Source organism: Charadrius vociferus, unplaced genomic scaffold (genome assembly GCF_000708025.1).
Source record: "Charadrius vociferus isolate BGI_N301 unplaced genomic scaffold, ASM70802v2 scaffold38, whole genome shotgun sequence".
In the NCBI taxonomy this organism is placed as follows: domain Eukaryota; kingdom Metazoa; phylum Chordata; class Aves; order Charadriiformes; family Charadriidae; genus Charadrius; species Charadrius vociferus.
In genome coordinates, this window is record NW_009650176.1 from 843,177 (window position 1) to 865,643 (window position 22,467).

At 45.2% G+C, this 22,467-nt stretch overlaps 1 protein-coding gene across 1 annotated transcript in view; it reads right to left on the bottom strand.

Annotated features, from left to right (window-relative positions):
• JAKMIP3 (Janus kinase and microtubule interacting protein 3) overlaps nt 1–22,467 on the bottom strand; it is a 39,094-nt gene that overhangs the window by 2,601 nt on the left and 14,026 nt on the right. Inside the window, exons 3-18 of the mRNA XM_009892715.1 lie at nt 21,996–22,211; nt 20,266–20,385; nt 19,669–19,815; nt 18,708–18,839; nt 18,211–18,246; nt 16,766–16,825; nt 15,147–15,275; nt 13,509–13,637; nt 11,200–11,283; nt 8,270–8,332; nt 7,784–7,882; nt 6,722–6,820; nt 6,579–6,632; nt 2,803–2,868; nt 2,272–2,340; nt 2,092–2,169 (exon numbers count right to left, since the gene is read on the bottom strand). Of these exons, the coding sequence (XP_009891017.1) occupies nt 2,092–2,169; nt 2,272–2,340; nt 2,803–2,868; nt 6,579–6,632; nt 6,722–6,820; nt 7,784–7,882; nt 8,270–8,332; nt 11,200–11,283; nt 13,509–13,637; nt 15,147–15,275; nt 16,766–16,825; nt 18,211–18,246; nt 18,708–18,839; nt 19,669–19,815; nt 20,266–20,385; nt 21,996–22,211 (1,581 nt within the window). The remainder of the gene's footprint in view (nt 1–2,091; nt 2,170–2,271; nt 2,341–2,802; nt 2,869–6,578; nt 6,633–6,721; nt 6,821–7,783; nt 7,883–8,269; nt 8,333–11,199; nt 11,284–13,508; nt 13,638–15,146; nt 15,276–16,765; nt 16,826–18,210; nt 18,247–18,707; nt 18,840–19,668; nt 19,816–20,265; nt 20,386–21,995; nt 22,212–22,467) is intronic.

Here is a 22,467-nt window from a genome sequence, read left to right on the forward strand (position 1 = left end):
ACCTTTGCACACCCTCTCCAAAGCTGGTGGCGTGCTGCAGAGCTCTCTGTGGCTTCAGGAGACCATGACTGCAACAGGGTGGTTTGGACCTTGCAGAGCTCTCCGTGGCTTCAGGAGAACAGGACTGCAATAGTGCGGCTTGAACCTCTGGAGAGGCTGTTTGAAAATGCCATAGATGTCTGTTGTGATAATTCAGCTCAGTTCAAAATCGACAGGTTTTTCCACCTGAGGCTGCTGGTGGTGGTTGCTTACTATGCCTTAGCAGAGCCAGGACAGAAGAACACAAGCGTTGACAAGAGCAGTATCATGGCAGGAGTTGTGGATACTGATGACAACTGAAAGGCAGCAACCATGGTATCGCTGTGGGGAGGATCAGACCAGATCTCAGAAGACTCTGTTTTCACTTTTATAAGTAAAGCCAACATCCTTGCTAACCGTAACGTTCTCAACAAAATGCTGTTATTTGAAACATGGATTTATGTTGGGCCCCAAACCTCAATTATACAATCGTTATCCCTCTCTGATTATATTGACTTGTGAAGAAAGAAGAGCGTGGGGAAATTCACAGTCTCCAGAGCAGCAGCAGTCGGGAGTCTCTGTGAGAGCCAAGTGCTTCTCGGAGCAAAATCCCCCGCCAGCAACCAACGGGAGTGAAAACCATGCAAAAAGCTTAGCGGTTACAGCTGGTAATCTTGTTGGCTGCAGTTAGCAGGGGAAGATTAGCGGCTCCTCATCTCAAGGGGCACAAAGGAAACATGGAAGTGAAACAAATTACACAAATGAAAAGAGCTTTTGCCGCTTGAATTTCGGGGCAGAAGCAAGCTTTCTTACTGCTTTCAGGCTGCATTTGTGCCTGGGAGTGACGTCCATCCCTTTGCCTGGGGACACTGGCATGATGCATTCAAAGAACACAGGAAAGTGCAAATAACTCTCGGGTACATCTGCATGGGCTGCAACACATCCGTGACACGCGTTCCGTCTCCACAAACGGCAAAGCCAAGGAGCAGGTAGTTGTTGTGGAGCCTTTGGTAAATTTGGGATCCTAGAACTGGAGATCCATCTCATGGGTGGAGAGCGGGCGGCTGGCTGGGAGCCACAGGGGTGCTGAGTAACGCCCTCATCGACAGCCACGGCTCCACGGCTGAGCTCTCCTGCACAGCCCATGGCGTTACCAGGAGTTTCAAGTGATTCGTACGATTTTTCCCACTCTGCTGCTGTTGCAAGCTTCCGCATACTCAGATTTATGGATCTGTTTCAGAACTTGCCCAAGACCCAGAGGATCACCTCTCTCAGGGCTTATCTTTGAAGATGAATCCTACAGGCTCAGCCTTCGGCTACACCAAACTGCTTCTCACAACAGCTCAATGCTGCAGGAGATAATCTGGTTTTAGGGCTGAGACTGCAGGTAAGGGGGAGCTTGTGTAATTTGCAGGGTTTCCACTGTGCATAGGCATTGGTTCCAGATATAGCTCAGTGTTTGGCAAAATCAGTCTTGAAAAACATCCTTACGGGACAGAAAGTGTACTGAGGAAAAGCTCTCCAAAATGGTTTGAGATACAAATAGATAATCGGTATCCAGAAAAAGAGACACAAATACTCACTGCTGTGTAACTGTGCTCAAAATTTAAATGGAACTGAAAGAACGAGATAAATCGATATGAAAATTTATGCATTTATGTCTTTCATGAATATATACTGATTTTTTCTCTAAATGAGCTGTAATCTAAGATGTAAGGAAATGTCCAGGCTAAAATCTCTATTTTAGAAGGAAAAGAGAAGTCACTGAAAACATCATTTTCTTATTAGTCATTCACTGAAACCTCTGCTAAACTAAAACTCGTGTTTAATAAGTTAACGTTCAGGTGCTGATCCTGCAAGGACCACCCAAACACAAGAAACTGTCTATAAGGAACTCATCGTTAGCGCAGGGTATAGAGGATTTGTTCAAAATTCAGCCTATTTAGCCCTCGGGTCACTCCATGAGCAGTACTGACCACAGTGCAGCGTTTTTCTACCGAGAACAGGCTACACCTATTACACAAGGTGAGTTAATCGAGATGTCATAATTCAGGCAAGACGGATTTTCCTCACCTTGTGAGCTTGGTCCAAGGACTGTTTCCTGAAGTCGAGCTCATCATCCAGGTAACCCTTCTGCTTGCTGAACAGCTCCTGCGGACAGAAGGAAGAGGCAGTCAGCGCAACGGTGGTGGCCCTCACGCCGCTGCTCCTCCTGCCGCCTCTCCCGCCGGGCCGTTCCCCTCCTCTCGGTACCTTTTCATTCTCAAGATCCAGCATCTTCTGCTGCAGCGCAGACTCCGTCACTTCTATCTGCTGTAGCCACTGTGTACAGAAAGAGAGACCGTGTGCTTAAGCCCAAAGAGCAGAGGCAGCGTGCCCGCGCATTCAGCTTGCACCCTCGCTTTAGGCTGTGTCTGCACACACTGACAGGGCTTACTTAAATTCACTAAATAAAAGAGGAAAAATTAACTTTATTATTACATCTTTTCTTTCATATATATTGGTAATGGAAAAAAGCATTATTTCCAAGCCTAGCCAGTTACCTTCTAACGTCATTTTGCTAACTAAGTAACATTTAAAAATAAGCAATGTCTGTCTGTATTGCCTCAATGTTACCTTTATTTTGACAAAAAAACTACTGTAAGTATGATTCCACATAAAGAATCAGGACATTCTGTGATGAAACTATCATTTACATCACCAGTGTCTTCAAGTGAGCTGTTGTGAGAGGCTCAGCTGCTTTCATGACACACGTTTACTGATGAGCGCTGCAGTCGTTATTACCTTTTCAGCCAACGTGAGAACTGTCCTTGCTTGTATGATGACTACTTGCTCTTCGTTGCTCAGATTCTGCACCAAAAGCAGAATATAATTACAACAAATCCTGGCGTCTTGTTATTAATCCACTACTTGGGCTACTGCTGTGTTAAATAAATAGGAAATTAAATACAACCAAGGAACAATAAACTAAGGCAAAGAAAAATAGTATTGCAAAAATGATTGTAACTATTCATGCTGAATTGTTATCATACATACAGTTAATTCTTCTAAAATCCTCTCATTTACCAAAAAAAGAGATGTTGACGCAGGATCTCTTTTTCCCCCAACAGGGAATAAACACAAAGTTACACAAGACAAAATCAAGCTTAGCACAATGTGCCATTAAGAAAAGAGATGCAATCTTAAGTCCTCTGTGATCCACTATCTGCACAGTAGGTTCATACACAATCCTTATTCTGCACAGCCAATAGCAGCCAATAGTCATGATTTTTGAAAACACTTGTTAGGGTGTTAGTTTTTCAATTCACCTTTTTTTTGTTTGTTTTGTTTTGTTTTGTTTTTTTAAATGAAAATACAGTATGTTTTGCATTTCATCCATCATCTTTGAAAGGTCCTGGAGGACAGGTGAGGTGCCTGAGGACTGGAGGATAGCCAATGTCACTCCAGTCTTCAAAAAGGGCAAGAAGGATGACCCGGGAAACTACAGGCCGGTCAGCCTCACCTCCATCCCTGGAAAGATGATGGAGCAGCTTGTTCTGGGTACCATCTCAAAGCACCTGGATGAAAAGAAGATTATCAGAAGTAGTCAACATGGATTCACCAAGGGGAAGTCATGGCTGACTAATCTGATAGCCTTCTATGACAAAGTAACTAGATGGGTGGATGAGGGGAGGACAGTGGATGTTGTCTACCTTGACTTTGGCAAGGCTTTCGACACTGTCTCCCACATCATCCTCACAGGAAAGCTTAGGAAGTGTGGCTTAGATGAATGGACAGTGAGGTGGATTGAGAACTGGCTTACAGATAGAGCTCAGAGGGTTGTGGTTAGTGGCGCAGAGTCTAGTTGGAGGTTAGTAACAAGTGGTGTCCCTCAGGGGTCAGTACTGGGCCCAGTTTTGTTCAACATATTCATCAATGATCTGGATGAAGGGATAGAGTGTACCATCAGCAAGTTTGCTGATGACACAAAACTGGGAGGAGTGGCTGACACGCCAGAAGGCTGTGCTGCCTTACAGCGTGACCTCGCCAGGCTGGAGAGTTGGGCAGAAAGAAACCTTATGAAGTTCAACAAGGGTAAGTGTAGGGTACTGCACCTGGGGAGGAATAACCCCATGCACCAGTACAGGTTGGGGGCTGACCTCCTGGAGAGCAGCTCTGTGGAGAGGGACCTGGGAGTCCTGGTGGACAACAGGATGACCATGAGCCAGCAATGTGCCCTGGCGGCCAAGAAGGCGAATGGCATCCTGGGGTGCATCAAGAAGAGTGTGGCCAGCAGGTCGAGGGAGGTCATCCTCCCCCTCTACTCTGCCCTGGTGAGACCGCATCTGGAGTACTGTGTCCAGTTCTGGGCTCCCCAGTTCAAGAAAGACAGGGAACTGCTGGAGAGGGTCCAGCAAAGGGCAACAAAGATGATTAGGGGACTGGAGCACCTTTCTTATGAGGAAAGGCTGAGGGACTTGGGTCTCTTTAGTCTAGAGAAAAGAAGATTGAGGGGGGATCTTATTAATACATACAAATACTTAATGGGAGGATGCCAGGGGGATGGGAGTAGTCTTTTTTCAGTGGCGCCCAGTGATAGGACGAGGGGTAATTGGAGCCATTCCAAACCCGCCTGGACGCCGTCCTGTGCAACCTGTTGTAGGTGACCCTGCTCTGGCGGGGGGTTGGACTAGATGATCTCCAGAGGGCCCTTCCAACCCTGACCATTCTGTGATTCTGTGATCCCAAACCTCGGTCATACTGTGACCACATCTACAGCAGCAGAAGTCAGCCCTTCTGGTTCGGGGCCCATATTTGCTCAGACCCAGAGAGCCGAGTCTGACGCGCTGCTCTCAGGTACAGGAGGGTATTGCCCCCCTCTGAGCCTTGCTTCTGCTCTGCTCCCAGAGGTTCTCTCTCTGGGGATCGCCTCACTCAAAGCAGTACTGAACTCCTGGCAGTTCAGCGGGAGGCAGGTGGGAGCTGCGCAGCTCTTTACAGAAATGCAAGTGAGGAAATGGGCAGGAAAGGCCGGAATCACTTGCCCGGAGGCGGGACATGGGTTCACTTTCCCACAGCCCCTAACAGCCAGGCACCACAACGGGCACCCATGGGGCTGAGTCTGCTGTGTTAAACACGTGAAAACAAGAAAAAAAACAAGCGATAACAACAGTCTACAGCTATCTTAAAGCTATCTGAGGTGAGAACCGTGAACTCCCCCTTGTGTCACATCTGGAATTAACTGGCTGTATGTAATAGCAAAATAAAAATCAGCGGGAAATAACATTATGGACTAGAGATCGTTAATATAAGTAAAGAAGCCGCGAGGAAAAGAAAGGGAATAGAAAACATGAGAAAAGCTATCACTTTTTTGGTTCCTCTGTCTCCAAGCTGCGTGTTTGGGACACAGCCCTGAAACGCTCCGCACGGGACTAACCTGACATTAATAACGCCACTGAAGACAACATTAGCACAGGCATGAACAGATTAATAGGTATTATCTTTCCACACATTAGTAGGGTCAGTCTTAACTCATTGGTCATGAAGCTTATATGCATCTTTTTTTTATTCTCTGCACACAGATTTTAGGATTCTTCATATCTCTGCCAGTATGAATATCATTAACTGCGGTGGTGAAGATTACTAATTGCTTCAATGCGTTTCAGCTCCTCCACTAACTCCTGGCTTGATTTTGTGGAGCAGAGCATGCAGGTGTCAGAGACTGGGGAGAGGATGACCCAGCTCTTCTAGACAGAGAGGTGGGTGAGAGGCACCTCCAGGCTGCGCCCCTGGCGCTGGGGACTGCATTTTCGCTGGTGTCCAAGTGCGCAGTGGCAGGGGCAGAGCTGGGGCAGAGCTGGGGCAGAGCTGGGGCAGCTCCGGTGAGGAGCTGTGGGAACGGTGGGGACCCTTCTGCCGACCGATGGCCGCAGTGGGATTCCCCCAGGGAGGAGCCCCGCAGCACCCAAGGGCTCTGAGAGACCCTCCGCTCTCCTCTGCCCCGCGCAGCCACGGCGGCTCTGGGGCTCTGCTGGTACATGACAGTATGGGGAAAAAACACACAAGGGCACATATACCCTCTCTATACATGTTACTATAGGTATAATTAATCACTTCCACTTGCTAAAGGAGAAACACTTCCAAATTTCTTATTATTTGTTTCTTATTTCATGCTGCTGCTGTCCTGGTTACTATTGAAGGTTTATGGGTTATTAGACAGAATTAAAATACACAGCTGCTCAAATGCAAAAACAAAGCAAATGCAGAGCAAGCAAATAAACAAACCGTGTGAAAAGTGACCAGAAAAAACCCAAAACAAACCCCACACGAAAATTTCAAAATATTTTCCAAATCATTGAAAATTTAAAAGCAGTATTGTGACACCAAGATCCCGCATGACACTGGGCAGAAGGCTGTTAACAAAACCTTAAAAAGCCAGAAAGCGCTCAGCACGTAGCCCAGTCCTTTGACCACAGGGAGGACAGGGTGTGCAGCAGCAGCCCAAGAAGGCTTTGCTAACTTAACATGAGGACAAATATTTACCAAAGCATGCACAATTTATTAAAGGAACATACACTTACGGCGTTATCCCCTAAAATGTCCAATTTTTTCATCAGCTCTGCTACTACTATGTCCTAACAAGAAAGAAATGGAAAACCAGGAGTCAGATCAGAGCATCTGATTTTATTTAGGGAAAGGAAAGTACGAAACGAGAATCCCTTACCGTTACACCTTCTGCCTCGCAGTAGACCTGCAGAGGGCTTTTCCCCTCTGTAAAAGGACCGTGATGGAAGTTGATGGCAGGCGACCGTCTTTCTCTCTCCTGGAATGACAATAATTGCCCGGTTACGCACGATGGTATGTCACAAATGGCAGCTTCGGTTTGGAAAAGGCTCACCCTAACCGAACACACCGCAAAGCAGAGTGGCTTTGTCTTGGGCACCGAAACCCTTCCTCCGCACCCTGTGGCCACTGACACTAACAGCCGGGAGCAAGAGCCGTTCCTCTGGCCAGACCAGGTGCCTTTGCGAGGGCCCACGGGGCTGACGGGGAAGACCTCCACCGCACTGCGAAGCAGGACAGACCTACACGTTAACAGCGCTACTATTTTCCCACCACGCTCTCCCCTGGGTACTCATCACCACCACTTACTTATTGTTTCGACTACGTAATATATTTGAACAAAACGATATGCTTATACCTAGTATAACATAAATAGCATTTGAAATGTTCTTGTAACTGGCTGCTTTGCTAATGTCTCTTTGGAGAACTTGGAAAACGGTTTCCAAGAGCTTGTAGATTCTGCTTATACAGGTAATGATCTAGAGAACGGAAGGCTCAGTGGAGTAAACAGAGCGCTCTAGGCTGTGTGATTCCTCCTCTGCGGGTTTAGCAGGAGGTGAAACACAGCAATGATCTTTGGCAATGAAAAAAGAGTTCCTTTTTCGTTTTCTTTCACATGTATGATCTCTTTTGGTTTTATCTCTTTGCATTTTCAGAACAGATGGAATACGGTAAAATGTGTATGTACATCATGAGCCAATCTTCTGGATCTTAAAGTTACTTAAGTAGTAAGACTGCCAGAACAACCTATCAAGAATACCAGTATTGATCCCTGGGGGTTTGTTTGGGTTTTTTTTTCCCTTTTACCAAACCCTTTGGTCTCGTTCGATGCAAAGCAGCTTTTCAGAGTAATCGTGGGCAAGTTCCCACAGCTGCGGTGCCCCGGCCCCGCTCACACAGCCCAGGGCAGGCAGGCGGGACCGTGGCCGCAACGTGTGCTCACTTCAAGCTCCAGGATCCTGAACTCCAGAAGCTCGTTTTGATCCTTCGCGTCCTGGACATCATGTTTCAAGCGAGCTTCCTCAGCTTCCATTTGTTTTATCTGCAAAATAAAGCAACACGTGTCAGCACCGTTTGCCATGTCACTCGAGACCCGTCACACTTTGGCCATGCCGGGGAGACGCCGGGGCGAGCGCGAGCGCCGAGGGTCCGAGCCCACCCCCTGGGGTCAGCACGAGAGGGGACGGCAGCACGGGGGAGTGTGGGGCTTTTCCCCACAACCACCTTCTCACATGGCCCCACAGTGCGACATTTTATGGGGCAATAGGGAATGCCAGAAAACCACTTTTTCTGGCAGGTTTATAAATATCTTGTTATTATATGTGAATTATTTCCAGTAGAGCTGTGTGATACAGATTAAAATATTGCAACTTCTGCATTCTTAAACTACAAACATTATTTGAATAATACAAATAGAAATATTGAACACCTTTTCTACCAGTTCTTGATTTCTTCTATACAATGCTTGCTTCTCCTCAATCCATTTCATGTCCTTGAAAAAGAAATAAAAACTGTAATTCCATTATTTCCTATGATACAAAAGCTCACCCTTTCTGTCTGACTTTAACAGTCCACAGTATACAAATGGAATAGAAATACTCCAATGACTAAAAAACAGCTTTCAGATGAAAGATTGATTTGCACTAAAAGGGATATTTCTAGCTACGCAGTTACTATTAAATTTCAATTATACTGAACACAGATCACATATTTCTGGACACTAGGCAAAATAAACCTTATTTTGAAACTAATTTCTTAGTTTGATGGATATATAAAACCCACAAATCCCAAAACATTATTTATCAGTAAGGTTAACAATAACAAGAGGTTAAGCTGGAGAGGTGAGGATCAAATGATTTAGTATTATTTTAAAGTTCTCAAAAAACATTTTATGCGTCTGGTTTTTTTTTTTGGTTTTTGTGGGTTTTGGGTTTGGGGTTTTTTTGGCTTGAAAAGCAAGACACAGACTAGAAACAGCCTGGGAACATTTGTTGTATTTCCAGCTGGGGGTTGGGTATTTGCAGTCTGCGATAGTTCATTCTCAGGGCTGTCCCAATGCTACAGCTGCGCCTGTTTCTTTATCACCTTTGGATGCCAGTGTGCGAGGTGGTCTTAAACTCTGTACTCTTCCAATTTAAGGTGCATTTTCCTTTTAACGCTCTCCTGTGCTATGCTACTTCATGCGCATCTCCGGAGTGTGTAACCTCAGTGCCAGGACCGACGAGCGCACCCCAGCCACGAGGAGGAGGTGCTGTGTGGTGTAGAGGCGCTTGGCCTGAGTTGCTGCCCCGCTGCCAGGACGCTCCCCGATTTCGGTGGAGGATGCATCCGAGGGACCGCACAACTGCGCTGCTAGCATTCCCAGCCCGTCGGCTCTGCAGGCAGGGAAGCAGAAACTCCCAACTCCACAATGCCTTTTCTGTTTGGGGAACATTATGAGGGAGCATTTTCTAACACTAGTTAGGCATAGCATAGGACATACGTGAATGGCAAATATTTGGACCTCAGCACTGCAGTCCAAAGGGATCGAAATGGCGTGCAGCAGCCAGGAGCATGATGGGGTCTGTGCCAGGGGCTGAACGCGACCCACTGAAAGCTGCAGTGGCACCCAAAGCTGCCAAGACCTCCAGCCGGGCTGGCTTTGCCGAGCGAGACCTCAAGCTCAGACCAAGGAGACAGACTACAGAGCCCGCCTCGAATGAGCCAGTCAGGCAAAAGCAGACACCTTGCAGTGAATTCAGAAATTAAAATTGCTAAGTGTAAGCCTTAACATATCAAAGCAAAAATAAGACACCTTAATAATGCCTGATGGGATGAGAAAGGCAGAGCTCAATAGATGTTTGGTTGAACGTGACGTGTTTCATGTTAATCATTTAGACTAAATTTCCTGGAGTGCAGTTTCACAGATTATTGAATTGTATTTCAAATGAATCATTTTTGAAAGAATGACTGAGATGATTTGACAAGCTATTGCATGAACAGGCTGACTGGTGAACTACACAAACAGGTGAACTGGACACTTCAAATAGCCCTAATCCACAAATTTACTCTGAATTTAAAGAAAGCATTCACAGCAAAGTTTTTCACATGATGAGAACCCCTTTGGTTTTGCTGAAAATCCACAGCCTGTGCCGTGCACTGCCTCCTCCCCTTGAAATGTTTAACCACTTTCTCATTTACCACCTGTTTTTCTCCTGTAAAGGAAGTAAAATCTTGTGGAGCTACAAGGAAAGCTGCGGGCAAGAAAAGCTTACTTTTACATTCACTGAATACACGTTTCACTAGAAAATAAATATTCTTCCTTTATTTTACCTTCCCACTTTTCTCCTAGGTATCAAAAATACGGGTAGTCTGTGAGAAGTAGAGAGACTTCTGGCCAAACGCAATTGTTCCCTCTCTTTACCATAATACTTTCTCTGTATTTTTATACATCTTCAAATTGATAAGGGAACTGATCTGTCATTCACTGATCTAATTTTCAGGAGACGCACAATAAAACTTCAGAGGGCAGTTTTAAGCTGGGGACAGTAAGGGGCAGAGGAGGCCTAACGGGCGCTGCCGTCAGCTGGATGCCAACCTGCACCCGGTGCTTTGGGCTGCAGTGACAACGAGTGTGGGAATTCATTTCCTCTCGGCTGCGCAGAGAAGGTCTCAGCGCCTACAGACACACTGCACCCGTTTTGACTTCACAGCTGTGGAAATACTGAGTTCAGGCACTCCTTTACCAGCTGCCTTTTGCTTTCCCTTACTGTAACGTCTGTGTGTCACAGACCCTTTCACGCAGGCACCGTCCGCTGTTCTCCCCGTTATGCTGGAGCAAGGGAGGCATTAAGGCTGAGATCAGCAAAGATACGTGGGGCTTTCGTGGGTGTTGGTTTCAGGAGCGGCATGTAAGCACTGACGGGGACTCAGGGCTTTGGGGACCGATATTTCAGATACCAACACATGTAAATGTGGAGAGCGGAGTTTTCAAAAGCCCTCGCATGCCTGACTCTCCTTGAAACCAACTAGTCACATGTATTAAGTGTTTTCTTTTCAATTAATCGACACGTTTATTGAAATAGTACTCAGCCGGTTACATTAATGTCTCCCAAATGAGGAGTGCAGTGGTGATGGGGCTCGTGCAGAGTGGGTCACTACAGCATCCATCGGCAGGACGCTGCTTCCCTACCATGACACTGCTTTGTATGAAATGAAACAGCTATTGAAAAGTCGCGTCAGGATTATTCTATACATACACAAGCACTCACTAGCATCCGCAGCATTACATGGTAACACGACCAGGCACGTCTCTAGAGCCCCCTCCTGCCCCCAGCACGAAGGCTGGAGAAAGGGCCGGTGTTTGGCCGCATGCGTTACCTGCCCCTGCTCAGCGAGGGCCTTCTCCAGGTCTTCTATCTGAGCCTGAGAGCGGTGTATTTCTGCTTGGAGCTGCTCACGCGTCTGTAGGATACGAGGGAAAAAGAAAAAAAATAATAAATCAAACTTTCTCTAAAAGACGAAAGTTAACAGAGGCACAAAAATACTTCAAACGTTAAAAATTATTTGTTAAAAGTATTTGAAGTTCTTTGGCCGAATAAATTTGCAGCTAAGCACATAGCATTAGTCATTAATCATAAAAAGAAGTCTGTAAGATAGGAAAATAAACTTAAGACCGAAATCAAGATTAACATAAAGAGCATCCCATTAGGCAGACAGTAGGACAGCAAAATAGAAATGTGTCCTTACAGCGGACGGGGGTGCAGAGAGCAGCCCTTCCTGTCCTAGAGTAAGGCGTTTAAAAAAGCCAGTGTAAGGCAAAGATCGCTTCACAGAATTCACAGAATTCACAGAATTGTTAGGGTTGGAAGGGACCTCTGGAGATCATCTAGTCCAACCCTCCTGCCAGAGCAGGGTCACCTACAGCACGTTACACAGGACAGCGTCCAGGCGGGACGCTACTGCTAAGCTGTATATCCAATTTATCTAACTGATCTTTAACGTGCTCCATGGCTTCTCCATAAAGACAAACAAAAATTATCTTGCCACAATTCTGGGCAACTCCAACTCTTTTAAAATGTTGATGAGTTAAAAAGCTCAGAACAGACCCTATATATGTAATGTTACCAACTGGCAAACTGTGCTCCTACTCATGCACTTAGTACCCTGTCTTATGGTCTTACCCTATTGTGTGTAATTTTTTACTATACTTGTAGCTTTGTGCTTATTTAAATATACATCACCTTCCTACATATGTTTTCTGGAGAATAAACATAATAATTATTAGCTATTTTATTTGTTAAATATTGTTTTATAGAACATTTTATTTCCTCAAACCATTTATCTGCTATTTATCTTGTTATTTACAAGGAAAAACATCTTTCTTGTTTGCATTACCTGCATCGTTCTCTCTTTTTGTCCTACTATGGAAAAAGTAAAATCGAGTCACTTTTCAAGTGAGACATGTCTTGTTTCATTCTGATTGTCTTTACCTGTGCAATTCCTGTCACTTAAGAGCAGAGCGCCTGCTTCTGGGAACGTTAATTTTAATGCGGTCTGGGCAGTGAGAGAGGGTGAGGTGCCCCATGATTGCCCAACAGGGAGGTCGCTGCGAGACGGGGGATGCTGCTAAACCTGCGTGGCTGAGAGACACTCGCCAGGGCAGCGCGCGGTGAAATTAACACCTAATTCTTCGACTTATTCAGCGGGAAAAAAAACAGGCTAGTTATATAGCTAGGAAAGCCCAAATATTATTGTAAAGCTGGAATTCAGCTAGAGGAATTTGGCCGTTTGTTTTATGTCTAATTGGAGCCAGGGAACTGCCCGCGGTTGGGACAGTCGCAGCTCGGTGGTACCCGGTGCTGTGCCGCCGCTGCCGGAGGTGTCCCCACCGGCGGCCCCGGGTTGGAGGGTATGGGTATCTCCCAGCATTGCCGTCCTTACCTTCACCTACAGCGGGCACCCCGGATAACACACTCACACAATCGATTTAGAGCCAAATTAAGACCTTGCAATTACACTTCTGTTCGGCTTCAAACTGTTAGCTCAGAACAGAATTTGTCCCTTTATTTACTACATTCACCCATGCATCCCGTGCGCGGTAAGTCCTGCCAACTCCTTGTAATCTACAACATACTCTCGATAAATGTAACCCCTTACGCCAGATGTTTGAAGCTGTGCGGGCTGTGGGAGGCAGACAGGCAGGCAGAATAGCACAGGGCACTCTGCAATTTAATTAAGAAAAAGAATCTCTCTCGGCTATAAGCCTTCTAAACAGTTTATGAGGAATCATGTAATCTCACAGAATTAAATACCAGGCATTATATATTTGAGGCTATCTGTCCTAGATTTTTATAGAAAAAGAGCTTAATTTTAAGGATTTTCCATAAAAATTCTGTCTGAATTTCTCTTCAGCTGATCAGAGGTGAAAAGACTAAAGCATACCAACGGTGGTTCCTCCAGCCAACCAGCAGGTCAGGGGGGATGCTGGAGCGGTGGTTGGTGCTAGAGAGCCCAGAGCCCACCCTGGCTGCCAGCCCAGCCAGGTCCCCTGCCCCCCCCCGCAGCCGGCAGCACGCTGGAGGGGCTGGCTGACCCCCGCTCAGCTTCAAAACTGCCTGAGCAAGTACAACTGGAAACCCCCACACAATCACAATCCTTTATTTTCATGTAATATAAGCCATTTAGACCTTAACTTCTCGTTCTGCATCCAATGTTCCTCCGACCTGTTCTTGCAATAGGGCGTACGCTCGTTGCAGAGCCTGGTACTCCATTGTCAGCTGCCGAAACCGCAGTTCTGTCTCTTCCTTGGCCATGCCCTGGAATTGAAAACAAATATGCATGGCACCAGTTGCTTTTTTTCTGCAATGAAAGTAAAAAATACCGTAAGAGTGAATTACATTTGCTTTCTCTAAAAAGTGCCAAAATGATTACTTTCAAACTGCAATTTGGGAAGCACAGTACTGAGGATCTTGTTTACTGCCCTCAGACTACTCTTTTGTGCCTTAAGCATCTCTTGCATACACTTACTTCAAGAAAATGCAATATAGGGAAACAAAATGAAATCCCCCCCTCCTCGGAAAGATAACAACCTGCCATCCACACAACATACTGACAACCGAATTGCCCTTTATTACTGTAACGGGGAAAGTCATCCCATTCAAAGGTGAAAATCCAACTTTCTTGAAACAACAAAAGGCTTCCAATCTGGAGAATAAGCCAAGCCTGACAGTCTCACTCAATTATTAAAACACTAATCTAGAGTTAATACTTGTCGAAATGGTGACATCGACATGAAAAGAGCCCTTCATCTTCCTGACTCTCCTTACAATATCCAGCACTGAAAGCTTTCTTGTCAGGTAGACCGGAATATTTCATTCGACATGAAATGAAATGAGACTGCTGTTTGCATGCATAAACTTCGTACTATCTGAACAGGGAAAAAAATGTCAATACAGGAATGAAAAATAAATAGGCTCATACATATAAAAATACATTCAGATTTCCTGCAGCACAGCACACGCCCGGTAACCACTCATGTATCTTTTATGATGGAGGTAGGAATTCCTTAGGCTCCCTTTTAACAGATCTAATTACAACCCGTGAAACAGGTGAAATGGCAGATGAAAAATCGCAGCCATTGTACCATAACAAGGCTGCAAGTCATTCTTAGGATTGTCTGTTTATTACAAGATTCTTGTTAAACCCAGAAACATGTAATGGTACAGTGATCAGACACACGCTCGGGAATGCATTTGTAGGGAAGCCTGGCAAAACACCAGGAATAATCACTTTTCTTTGTATTACCAGGTACCTGTGTGTACTCTGCATTCAGAGCCTCCAGAAAAGTCACGACCTCAATATACCGGGGAGGAAACAGCCGTTCCTCTGCAGACTGGTGCTTTACGTGACTGCTCACTTCTTCCAGAAGCACAAACCTTACCGCTTAAGGCTGTGCTCTGTGCTGAGGTCAAAACGACAAACAGAAGGACCTGAACTACACGTGCACAAACCTGCAGTAAATCTCAACGTGAACAGATCTTCCTAGGGCTGTCCAACTTCTCAGTCTTTTTAGACCTCTAACCTATAAACCCATTATAAATCGAATATTCTTAGGATATAGCGTTTCCATTATTTCCAGCTTGGATAAAAGTTGTGAAATTACTGAAGACTTGAGATCCAGAGCTATTACCCAACATGCACAGTACTAAATTTAACATCAATTTTTAATTTTGTGGTGAGAGGTGACAGATATAACAGGCCAGAAATTTCATTAAAAATTAGTAGCGAGGTTTCAAAACAGAACAACACATATTTTTGATGAGTACCTCTTCCAAGTCATCTTCAGGAGTGCAAGGGGTTTGATCTGTCCGGTCAGTTTGATACGAGATAGAGGAACCATCAGACTCCAAGGAAGCTTCTTCATCGTAGCCGAAGAACGTCTCCACAACCGGCTTCTGACAGAGACAAGGTGTCAGCGAGCGCAGCGCAGCGCAGCCACACCGCGCGGCAGCGGTGCCATGGGCTCCACCAGCCCGACGGCGTCAGGGGGCACAGCGGTGACTCTGCACACATGGCTAAACTCTGCCCCTCGGTAGGACTGGAACATACACACCTTCGGAGGAACCTCAATTCCAGATTATTGGTAATTCTCACTCTATTGGTTTTTGAAAAACGGGTCCCGTTCCTTACATGTGTATACATATAAAGTTTGTTCACCCCACGACAGTGCTCCAACAATAGCTGAAACCGTTCAAATCCCTGAATTTTCCTGTTTGTTATTAGGTATCACAGTGTGACGCCTCAAAGCCCCTGCTTTTTTGTAATGTGTTTTCCTCCCGCTGTCTCTAGCTGAGGCAGAGCCCCCTTTTCACTTCCTCGCGTGTTCATCTCAGCGTGAGGGGGGAGTTGTGCACCGAAATGTCTTTGTTAATCCATCGCCATCACCAGGATGCCAATCCTGGCAGCACCACAACTGTCACACAAAAAGTTAGATTTGCAAGAAATATTCTACTTGAAAATTGAAGTTAATCACCACAGCGATGTTTTTACAGTTTGAAAAAATCAAATTTTCCACTCAGATCTGTTTTCTGTTTAAAACAATGAGGGTAGTGCTGGTAAAAAGCTTTTACTGTTAAAGGCTTGAAAGTCAAAGATGACATTTCCAACACCACATTTTAAAAAATATTTTTAATTGCTGATTTACAAAAAAAATTTGTAGATTTTGGCTTTTTTTTTTTTTATTTGCAGTGGATAACTTTTGAAGGAGACAGAATGTAACTCTCCTTCAAAGGTCTGGTTGCCCTCTGCAGGATGACAGGAGTTATGGAGTTACCTCACATTGACCGCAATTTGTTATTTATAGATTCGTTAGCTCCATCACCGCTTTAATTCTTCATATGTAAAGCACAGCTTGCTCTAAGGTCCCTGACATTATACCTAACGATGTTGCTACAGCGTTAATATTTATATTAACATCCTGCCAAGTATTCATTAACTAACATTTTCTTTTTCCCTGAGCTCTAACCATCGCTTCTCGTAACCAGCCATTTTTGCATGTTACTAAACTCCATAATGAATTATTTACAGCCTACATATGTTTTCAGGCAGTGCCATTAAAAGATCATTTTGAGATGTGTTAATTCATAAAATCTGTCTCATCTTGAGACAATCACATACGACTGGGGTCCCACGGGATTGCCCAGGGTAAATGCAGAGTCTGCAAACGCTCGCAACGCGCAATGCAAACCGTTCCCCTACCAGATCTTTTCTCAATAACCCAATACGGTCTATAAGTGTCTCTGAACTATGTGACCTAAATTTAAGATTAGGACCCGTTCGCAGACCCTCGAGGAGACAGTCCCCCCCGCGTGGCTCCGTGGCGCTCAGAGCGAGCCGGGAAGGCAGCACGCCCATTAGCAGGTCACGATACAAGCTTTTTTTTTACCTTGGGAATTCTTGTCATTTTTTTTCTTTGCTTCCTATACCTTAACAGCTTATCACGTTCCTGCAAGAATCAGATACGTATGTTAGCTGTTTTCAGAGAGCTGTTAGTTAAATTAACTGTCAGTACTAGTAGTCACTGGGCAATGAAGAAATAGTAACGTTTACGCTGGCCACTGCCTCGAAATGAAATAACCACACTTTCACCAGTCAGACACTAGTCTTACTCCAACTTCTTCCAAGCTTGCCATATACAAGTAGCAATTGCTCTTTATATTCACGAAAATCACAATAGCAAAAGAAGGCCGATTATAACCAGTACAACGCACTGACAGCTTAGGCGGCATTTCAGAGCCGCCCCGCGAGCCAGCCTGCGCGTTCCAGCCCGGGCTGTGGCTCTCTGGTACACGGCTCCGTCCGGGGGTGAGAGGCAGAGACCGACTCCTGCCCTCGGTCGCGGTGCCGCGGCTGTTAGTGCCCTCGGGAAGGTGCACAGACCTAACAGCCCCACTACACCAAACCCCGAGACTGACCAAACTCGGCACTTTCAGTCTCAGCTGACTTCTCTAAGGATCTGAAGGTTCCCAGCGCCTCTGAAAAAAAGGTTTGGGCATTTATTGCTGCCAGCAAATTCTTCCATTCGGTGGAAATGATGACACTCTTCATAGAGTCGTGTCAATTTTTTATAGTATGGAAAAAAAATGTCTTTATTCTGGATTGCAAATACAGACAAAGTCCAGGATTGGAGAGAGTAAAGTTCTACAGGGAAAACCCCTATAATCTCTCATTGTAACCATTCAGTAAAAGGAAGGGATGACGTTGTGGGAAACTGATAACGTGCCACTGTCATCAGCCCAACGGCAAACCCCAACATCAGCAGCAGGGACAGAAGAAAATCGAACACTTGTTTTGCTTGGCGACACTAGCTTTGCTGCACGCTTGGCAATGAACAACACAACTGTACACATTTTATCGATACATATTAGTGGCTTAACTTCACAAAATTTTTTACCCATAGTAACAGAGATGAGTTGGGCAAGGGCAGTGGCTGAGAACATGCCAGTGTGGGTGAGACAAAGCTAGTGGTAATCAGACTCTAAAAAAAATGCAATTCCAACGTGGCAGAGCTGTCCCGGAGATAGGGACACTCGCTACCGGCTGTCAGGACAGGGTGACCATGCTGACCTTCGCCTCTGAGATCATCCTAGCAGTGAAAAAAAAGCTTTCCTCTCACCAGAGCTTTCCTCTCCACTATCACTACATTTTTCTCTGGTGAACAACGTCTGCTGATATGGCCTTTGACAACATCTACGCTGAGAAAAACACTGTGTTGGCTTGCTGCCTGAATGAAGATGTAAGTGATAATAAATATTATTATATCCTGCATACTTTTCATGAAAAGCAAATTCAATCTAACAAAGATGAGGATGAAGTTAACTTCATTCTTACCATGACACTCTTCACATAGCCAGCAGTTTCCAGGGTCTAATAAAAAGAATGATATAATGTCAGTAAGTGTACAGACATAAAAAAAAAAAAAGTTATTTTCTCGAGGAGTATTATGACTGCAGTATTTGCTCTTTCCAAAGACTGAGAACACAGCACTGCAGAACACCCCCTTGTACACAGCAATCTTTAGCCCCGATGCGGTCTCCAGCTAAAGGAGCTCTGACATTTTCTCTCGCAGGTGCGTGACCCGGCCATCAGCATATCTACTGGACATGCTGCACCGGTACGCTGTAGATCGAAAGGATTTTTCCAAACACTGTACCACAGATAACTCACATTCAGTTCAATCACTACTAATCATAGAAATGCCCCTCCTTGTTCCACTGATGCAAGCTATGCCCGTTAGCTCACGGAACCCCAGGCACCCTTTGCTTAGGCTTCCTCTTCTGCTATGGCCTTCGTCGACCTCTCATGAGAGCGGCAGTATTACATCTTACCTTGGAGAGTTCATCAATGATGTTTTGCTGTTCAATAACTTGTAGCCTCAGGAAATCAACTTCTCTTTCCTCCTGGCTGTGGTCAAGGTCATTCAAAGAGCTCGGTCTCCTTATTGTTCCAGCTCTTTGTCTCTAAAAAAACCAACCACACGGCAGAAGAGGAAATGATCAGAAGGCTTTGCCAAAGGACAGCGTCTGACCCTTCCCTTTACAGCTGGTGATACATCTAACATAATGGCTGTTCTGCAAGCTCTCCCGCTCCCCTTTTGCTGGGCAATACAGCCGGCTGTTCCTGAGAGGATGCTTGTGGCCACTGGGGAGGACAGCAGGCAAGTGGGGCCACCGCATCAAAGAGAGGGGCTAGCAGCAGCTCAGCTGCCTCCGCTCCTTAGATCTGCCCGGACCTGTGTGGCCAACTCTGGGTGGAGAAGGAATTCAGAGAGCTGGGACTTCTCTCCGGGTTCGTCTCGTTAGTTTTGGTCTGCAGCAGTCCTGGAGCCGCAGCACCCGCAGGGACCACCTCAGCCCTCCTACATTCCTGTAATGCCACAGCTGTTTGCTACCAGCTATTGCCCACTAACAATATCCAACTGCAGAAAAAGGGAAGAGTCACGGGTGCCCATTTCCTACGGGTTACAAGGTCATTCTGGTACGACAGCCCAAGGTGAAGGGGGGGATTTGTGCTCATGTGGAAGCTGAGCACCCAGTGACTGAGCAGTCTGATCAAAGCTCATGCAACTTCTTTTCTTCAGAACTACTTGTTTTTAAAGCTAAAATTAAACATTTTCTATAAACCAGAACGTGTTCAAGTCACAAACCAGTCGTGCACCACAGAACATCTCAGCTAGCACCCGAAAGGGGAAAGTTTCCCATCAAAGTTGCAAGTTTGGGATGATGTCTGACTTCATCAGCCCTCTGGGCACTAAATTACACATTCGCTCTGGAGCATACAGAGACTTACCATTGCTATATTTTCTTGTGTTACAAATTTTAATTTATTTTCCATTCGTCGTAAGGCATGTGACAATTCTTCATTCTTCCTACTAAGGCGTTTATTTTTGTCCAAAATGGGCTTATACTGACTTTCAGCTTCTCTAAGACGTTTTAACTGAAAGATAAAGAGAGAATTAACACCTCCAGAGCTGTTACTTTTCATCAAACATATTAATCATTGTATTTAACCACCACACGAGCAGTATTTTCTCCTAATGCCAAGCAGAACTGATCAATAACTCGGTATTTTCCACTGGGAAGCAGATCGTTCCTCCTTCATGAGGTATTCAGTCTGTGCAACAAACATACCATATGGGCAATGTATTTATTTTTAAAAATAAATAAAAACAATTCCAGCTAATGCCATCCTAAAAGTGCATTGTTACATAAGCAAACTTGAGCGTAATGTGGCATATCGCCAAATGCAGAGCGTAAGGAGGAGCCAGCTACTCCTGCAATGATTTCAGAATGGCACAGGGGGAAATATCTCAATATTTTGGGGGTGAGCCACGGCCATGGCAGCACATTCACAGCAGTCATTGCCTGGCTCCACCGCCGCACTCACCAGCTCGTTCCTCTCCTCCGACAGCAGCGCGTTCCGGTCCTCCAACTTCCTGATGATGGCACTCAGCTCAGCAATTTTAAGTTGGAAACGCCGGGCATCCTTTTCATCCAACTGCTGTTCCTAAAACAAAGATCAACTGCAAATAACTGTTCATAAGTGTACACGCAATATCAATATTTTTCAAAGCTCAAACTTTTTCTTATCCCAAATCCAAACATTTAAAAAAATTATATGGCAGAGTGTAAGCTATGTAACCCAACCGACCACTGAAAGCTGCAGGATGAGACCAACGGAAAGTTTGGAGTGAAAATGTAACAAAGTATGCAAATGCAGAAGTATGTATATGCAAATACAAAGTCACAAATGGTAAACTTGAAAATAGAAAAGAAACGATCAAAAATTAAGGCCATGTTTCCAATGTATGCCACTGTTGAACTGAGTGCTTCAGACACATCACCCACTCTGAGGACTTTGTTATAAGAAAATGATATTAAAAATACTGAAGTACAAATGGGGAAAATCCATGCAATTATACCATTGCATAAGCTCTTCTTCCACAAAGCTGTGGCCCTTATGGGGTTCTAAAGGGTCACTCGTAAAGCCAAAGGGGTAGCACTTTATCTGAGTGAAAATGCTTAAATCAAATTAGAAACGAATAGTAATATAGGTAGACGTGTTCTCATTCAGAATCAGAGAGAAGTTACATCTGTTTACAAACGTGACACTTTTCCCCCTTCTCTAGGACTTGTTCTGACATTTGGCAGAAGTTGAGTACAAATCAAAATAAGCAAATTAGTGCCCACAGTGCTGGTGGCACTTTGGGAGGTCTCGGGTTCCTCATTCAACAGGTGCAGGAGAGGCTCGGGACAAAGAATAAAATACATCGGTTTGCTCATGTACAAGTATTTACACTTCTACTGAGAAACTTAAGGCTGTTGCAAAAGAAATCTTGATGAGAATCAGCAATGGAGAAAATTTGCATCCGTCAGATATATGAGGTCAGTTAACTGAGGGTTTTTTAATATTAGCAAATTAAGGCAAAAGCAGAATGGTGCCATAGTCATATTAAAAAAGCCATTGTAAAAGGGTGACTAAAATTTAATGGTCTGGATATCGCATTGTAGAAGAGAAAAGGTTAGCAGGCGTTTAATTCCTTTCTGGTCGGCTGAAAGCGAGAGCACTCAGCAGCACCAAACCCCGAGCCAGCAGCAGTGTCCCGGAGGGCCGCGGGAATTCCCGCGCTTGCATGCACCGGTTGCCTTCCCCCATTTCCCTTTGTACACTGGCCTTGTACATCTGCTCACAAACCCCGTTGTCAGCCGTTCCGAAAGCTAGCACACATACATTACTTGGTTAGAAATGCATTTGCATCATTTGTTGGCAAAATTGTGTCAAACTGTCAAATCAAGGCAGGTGGCAGAAGGATGGTACGGTGAGGAAAAGGAAGAGAAAAGGAACAGAAAATCTCCCCCTGCTAATGAAACCAAACCAACCAAACCAGGAAACAAAACGACAAAAAAAGCAAAAGCTCTCCCATAACACGGTTTGAATTGAAATCTTAAAGGTTTGGCTAACGAACGAGAGCAAGAAATCAGTGCCGCGGGGTTTCCCCTGCACGGCTATGGGAAAGCTGTTGCTCGAGGGCGCACTCATCAAGATTCTGTCACTTTGTGCCATTTTGTCACTCTGTCTGCTCGTTTGTGTAGCTGAAACCACGTGAAAGTGCTTACGGGGCTTCCCGAATGATCTGAAGCGTCTCCTGCACCACTTGCATAAGGAAGTTCCCGCTTGGGGCTGCTCAGATGCCGATCAGACTCTTTGATCTGGGAAAGTTGTTCATCTAAAGCCTCCTTTTGGAGCTGCAGTCTCTGAGCATGCCCGGCTTGAACCCCTAACTCTCTCTCCAGCACGTAGACTGCTCTGTCTTTAAATTTAATCTCCTCCATCTACAAGGAGAACAGAACACAATCACACAGGCAGGCAGCGGCTTGACAACAACAGAGCATCTTACGACCCCAAACGCGGCCAGAGAACAGTTGCACAGAGCCGACACCCCTCAACATGAAAATACAACAACGTTCTCCTGGAAATAGAACAGCAACGAATATTTGACTGTGAACATATGAACTGAATTGCTTAATCAACTCATGAATATTACTCTTCTGCTGGGAGCAACCCAGAATAAAATCTCACTTTTCAGCA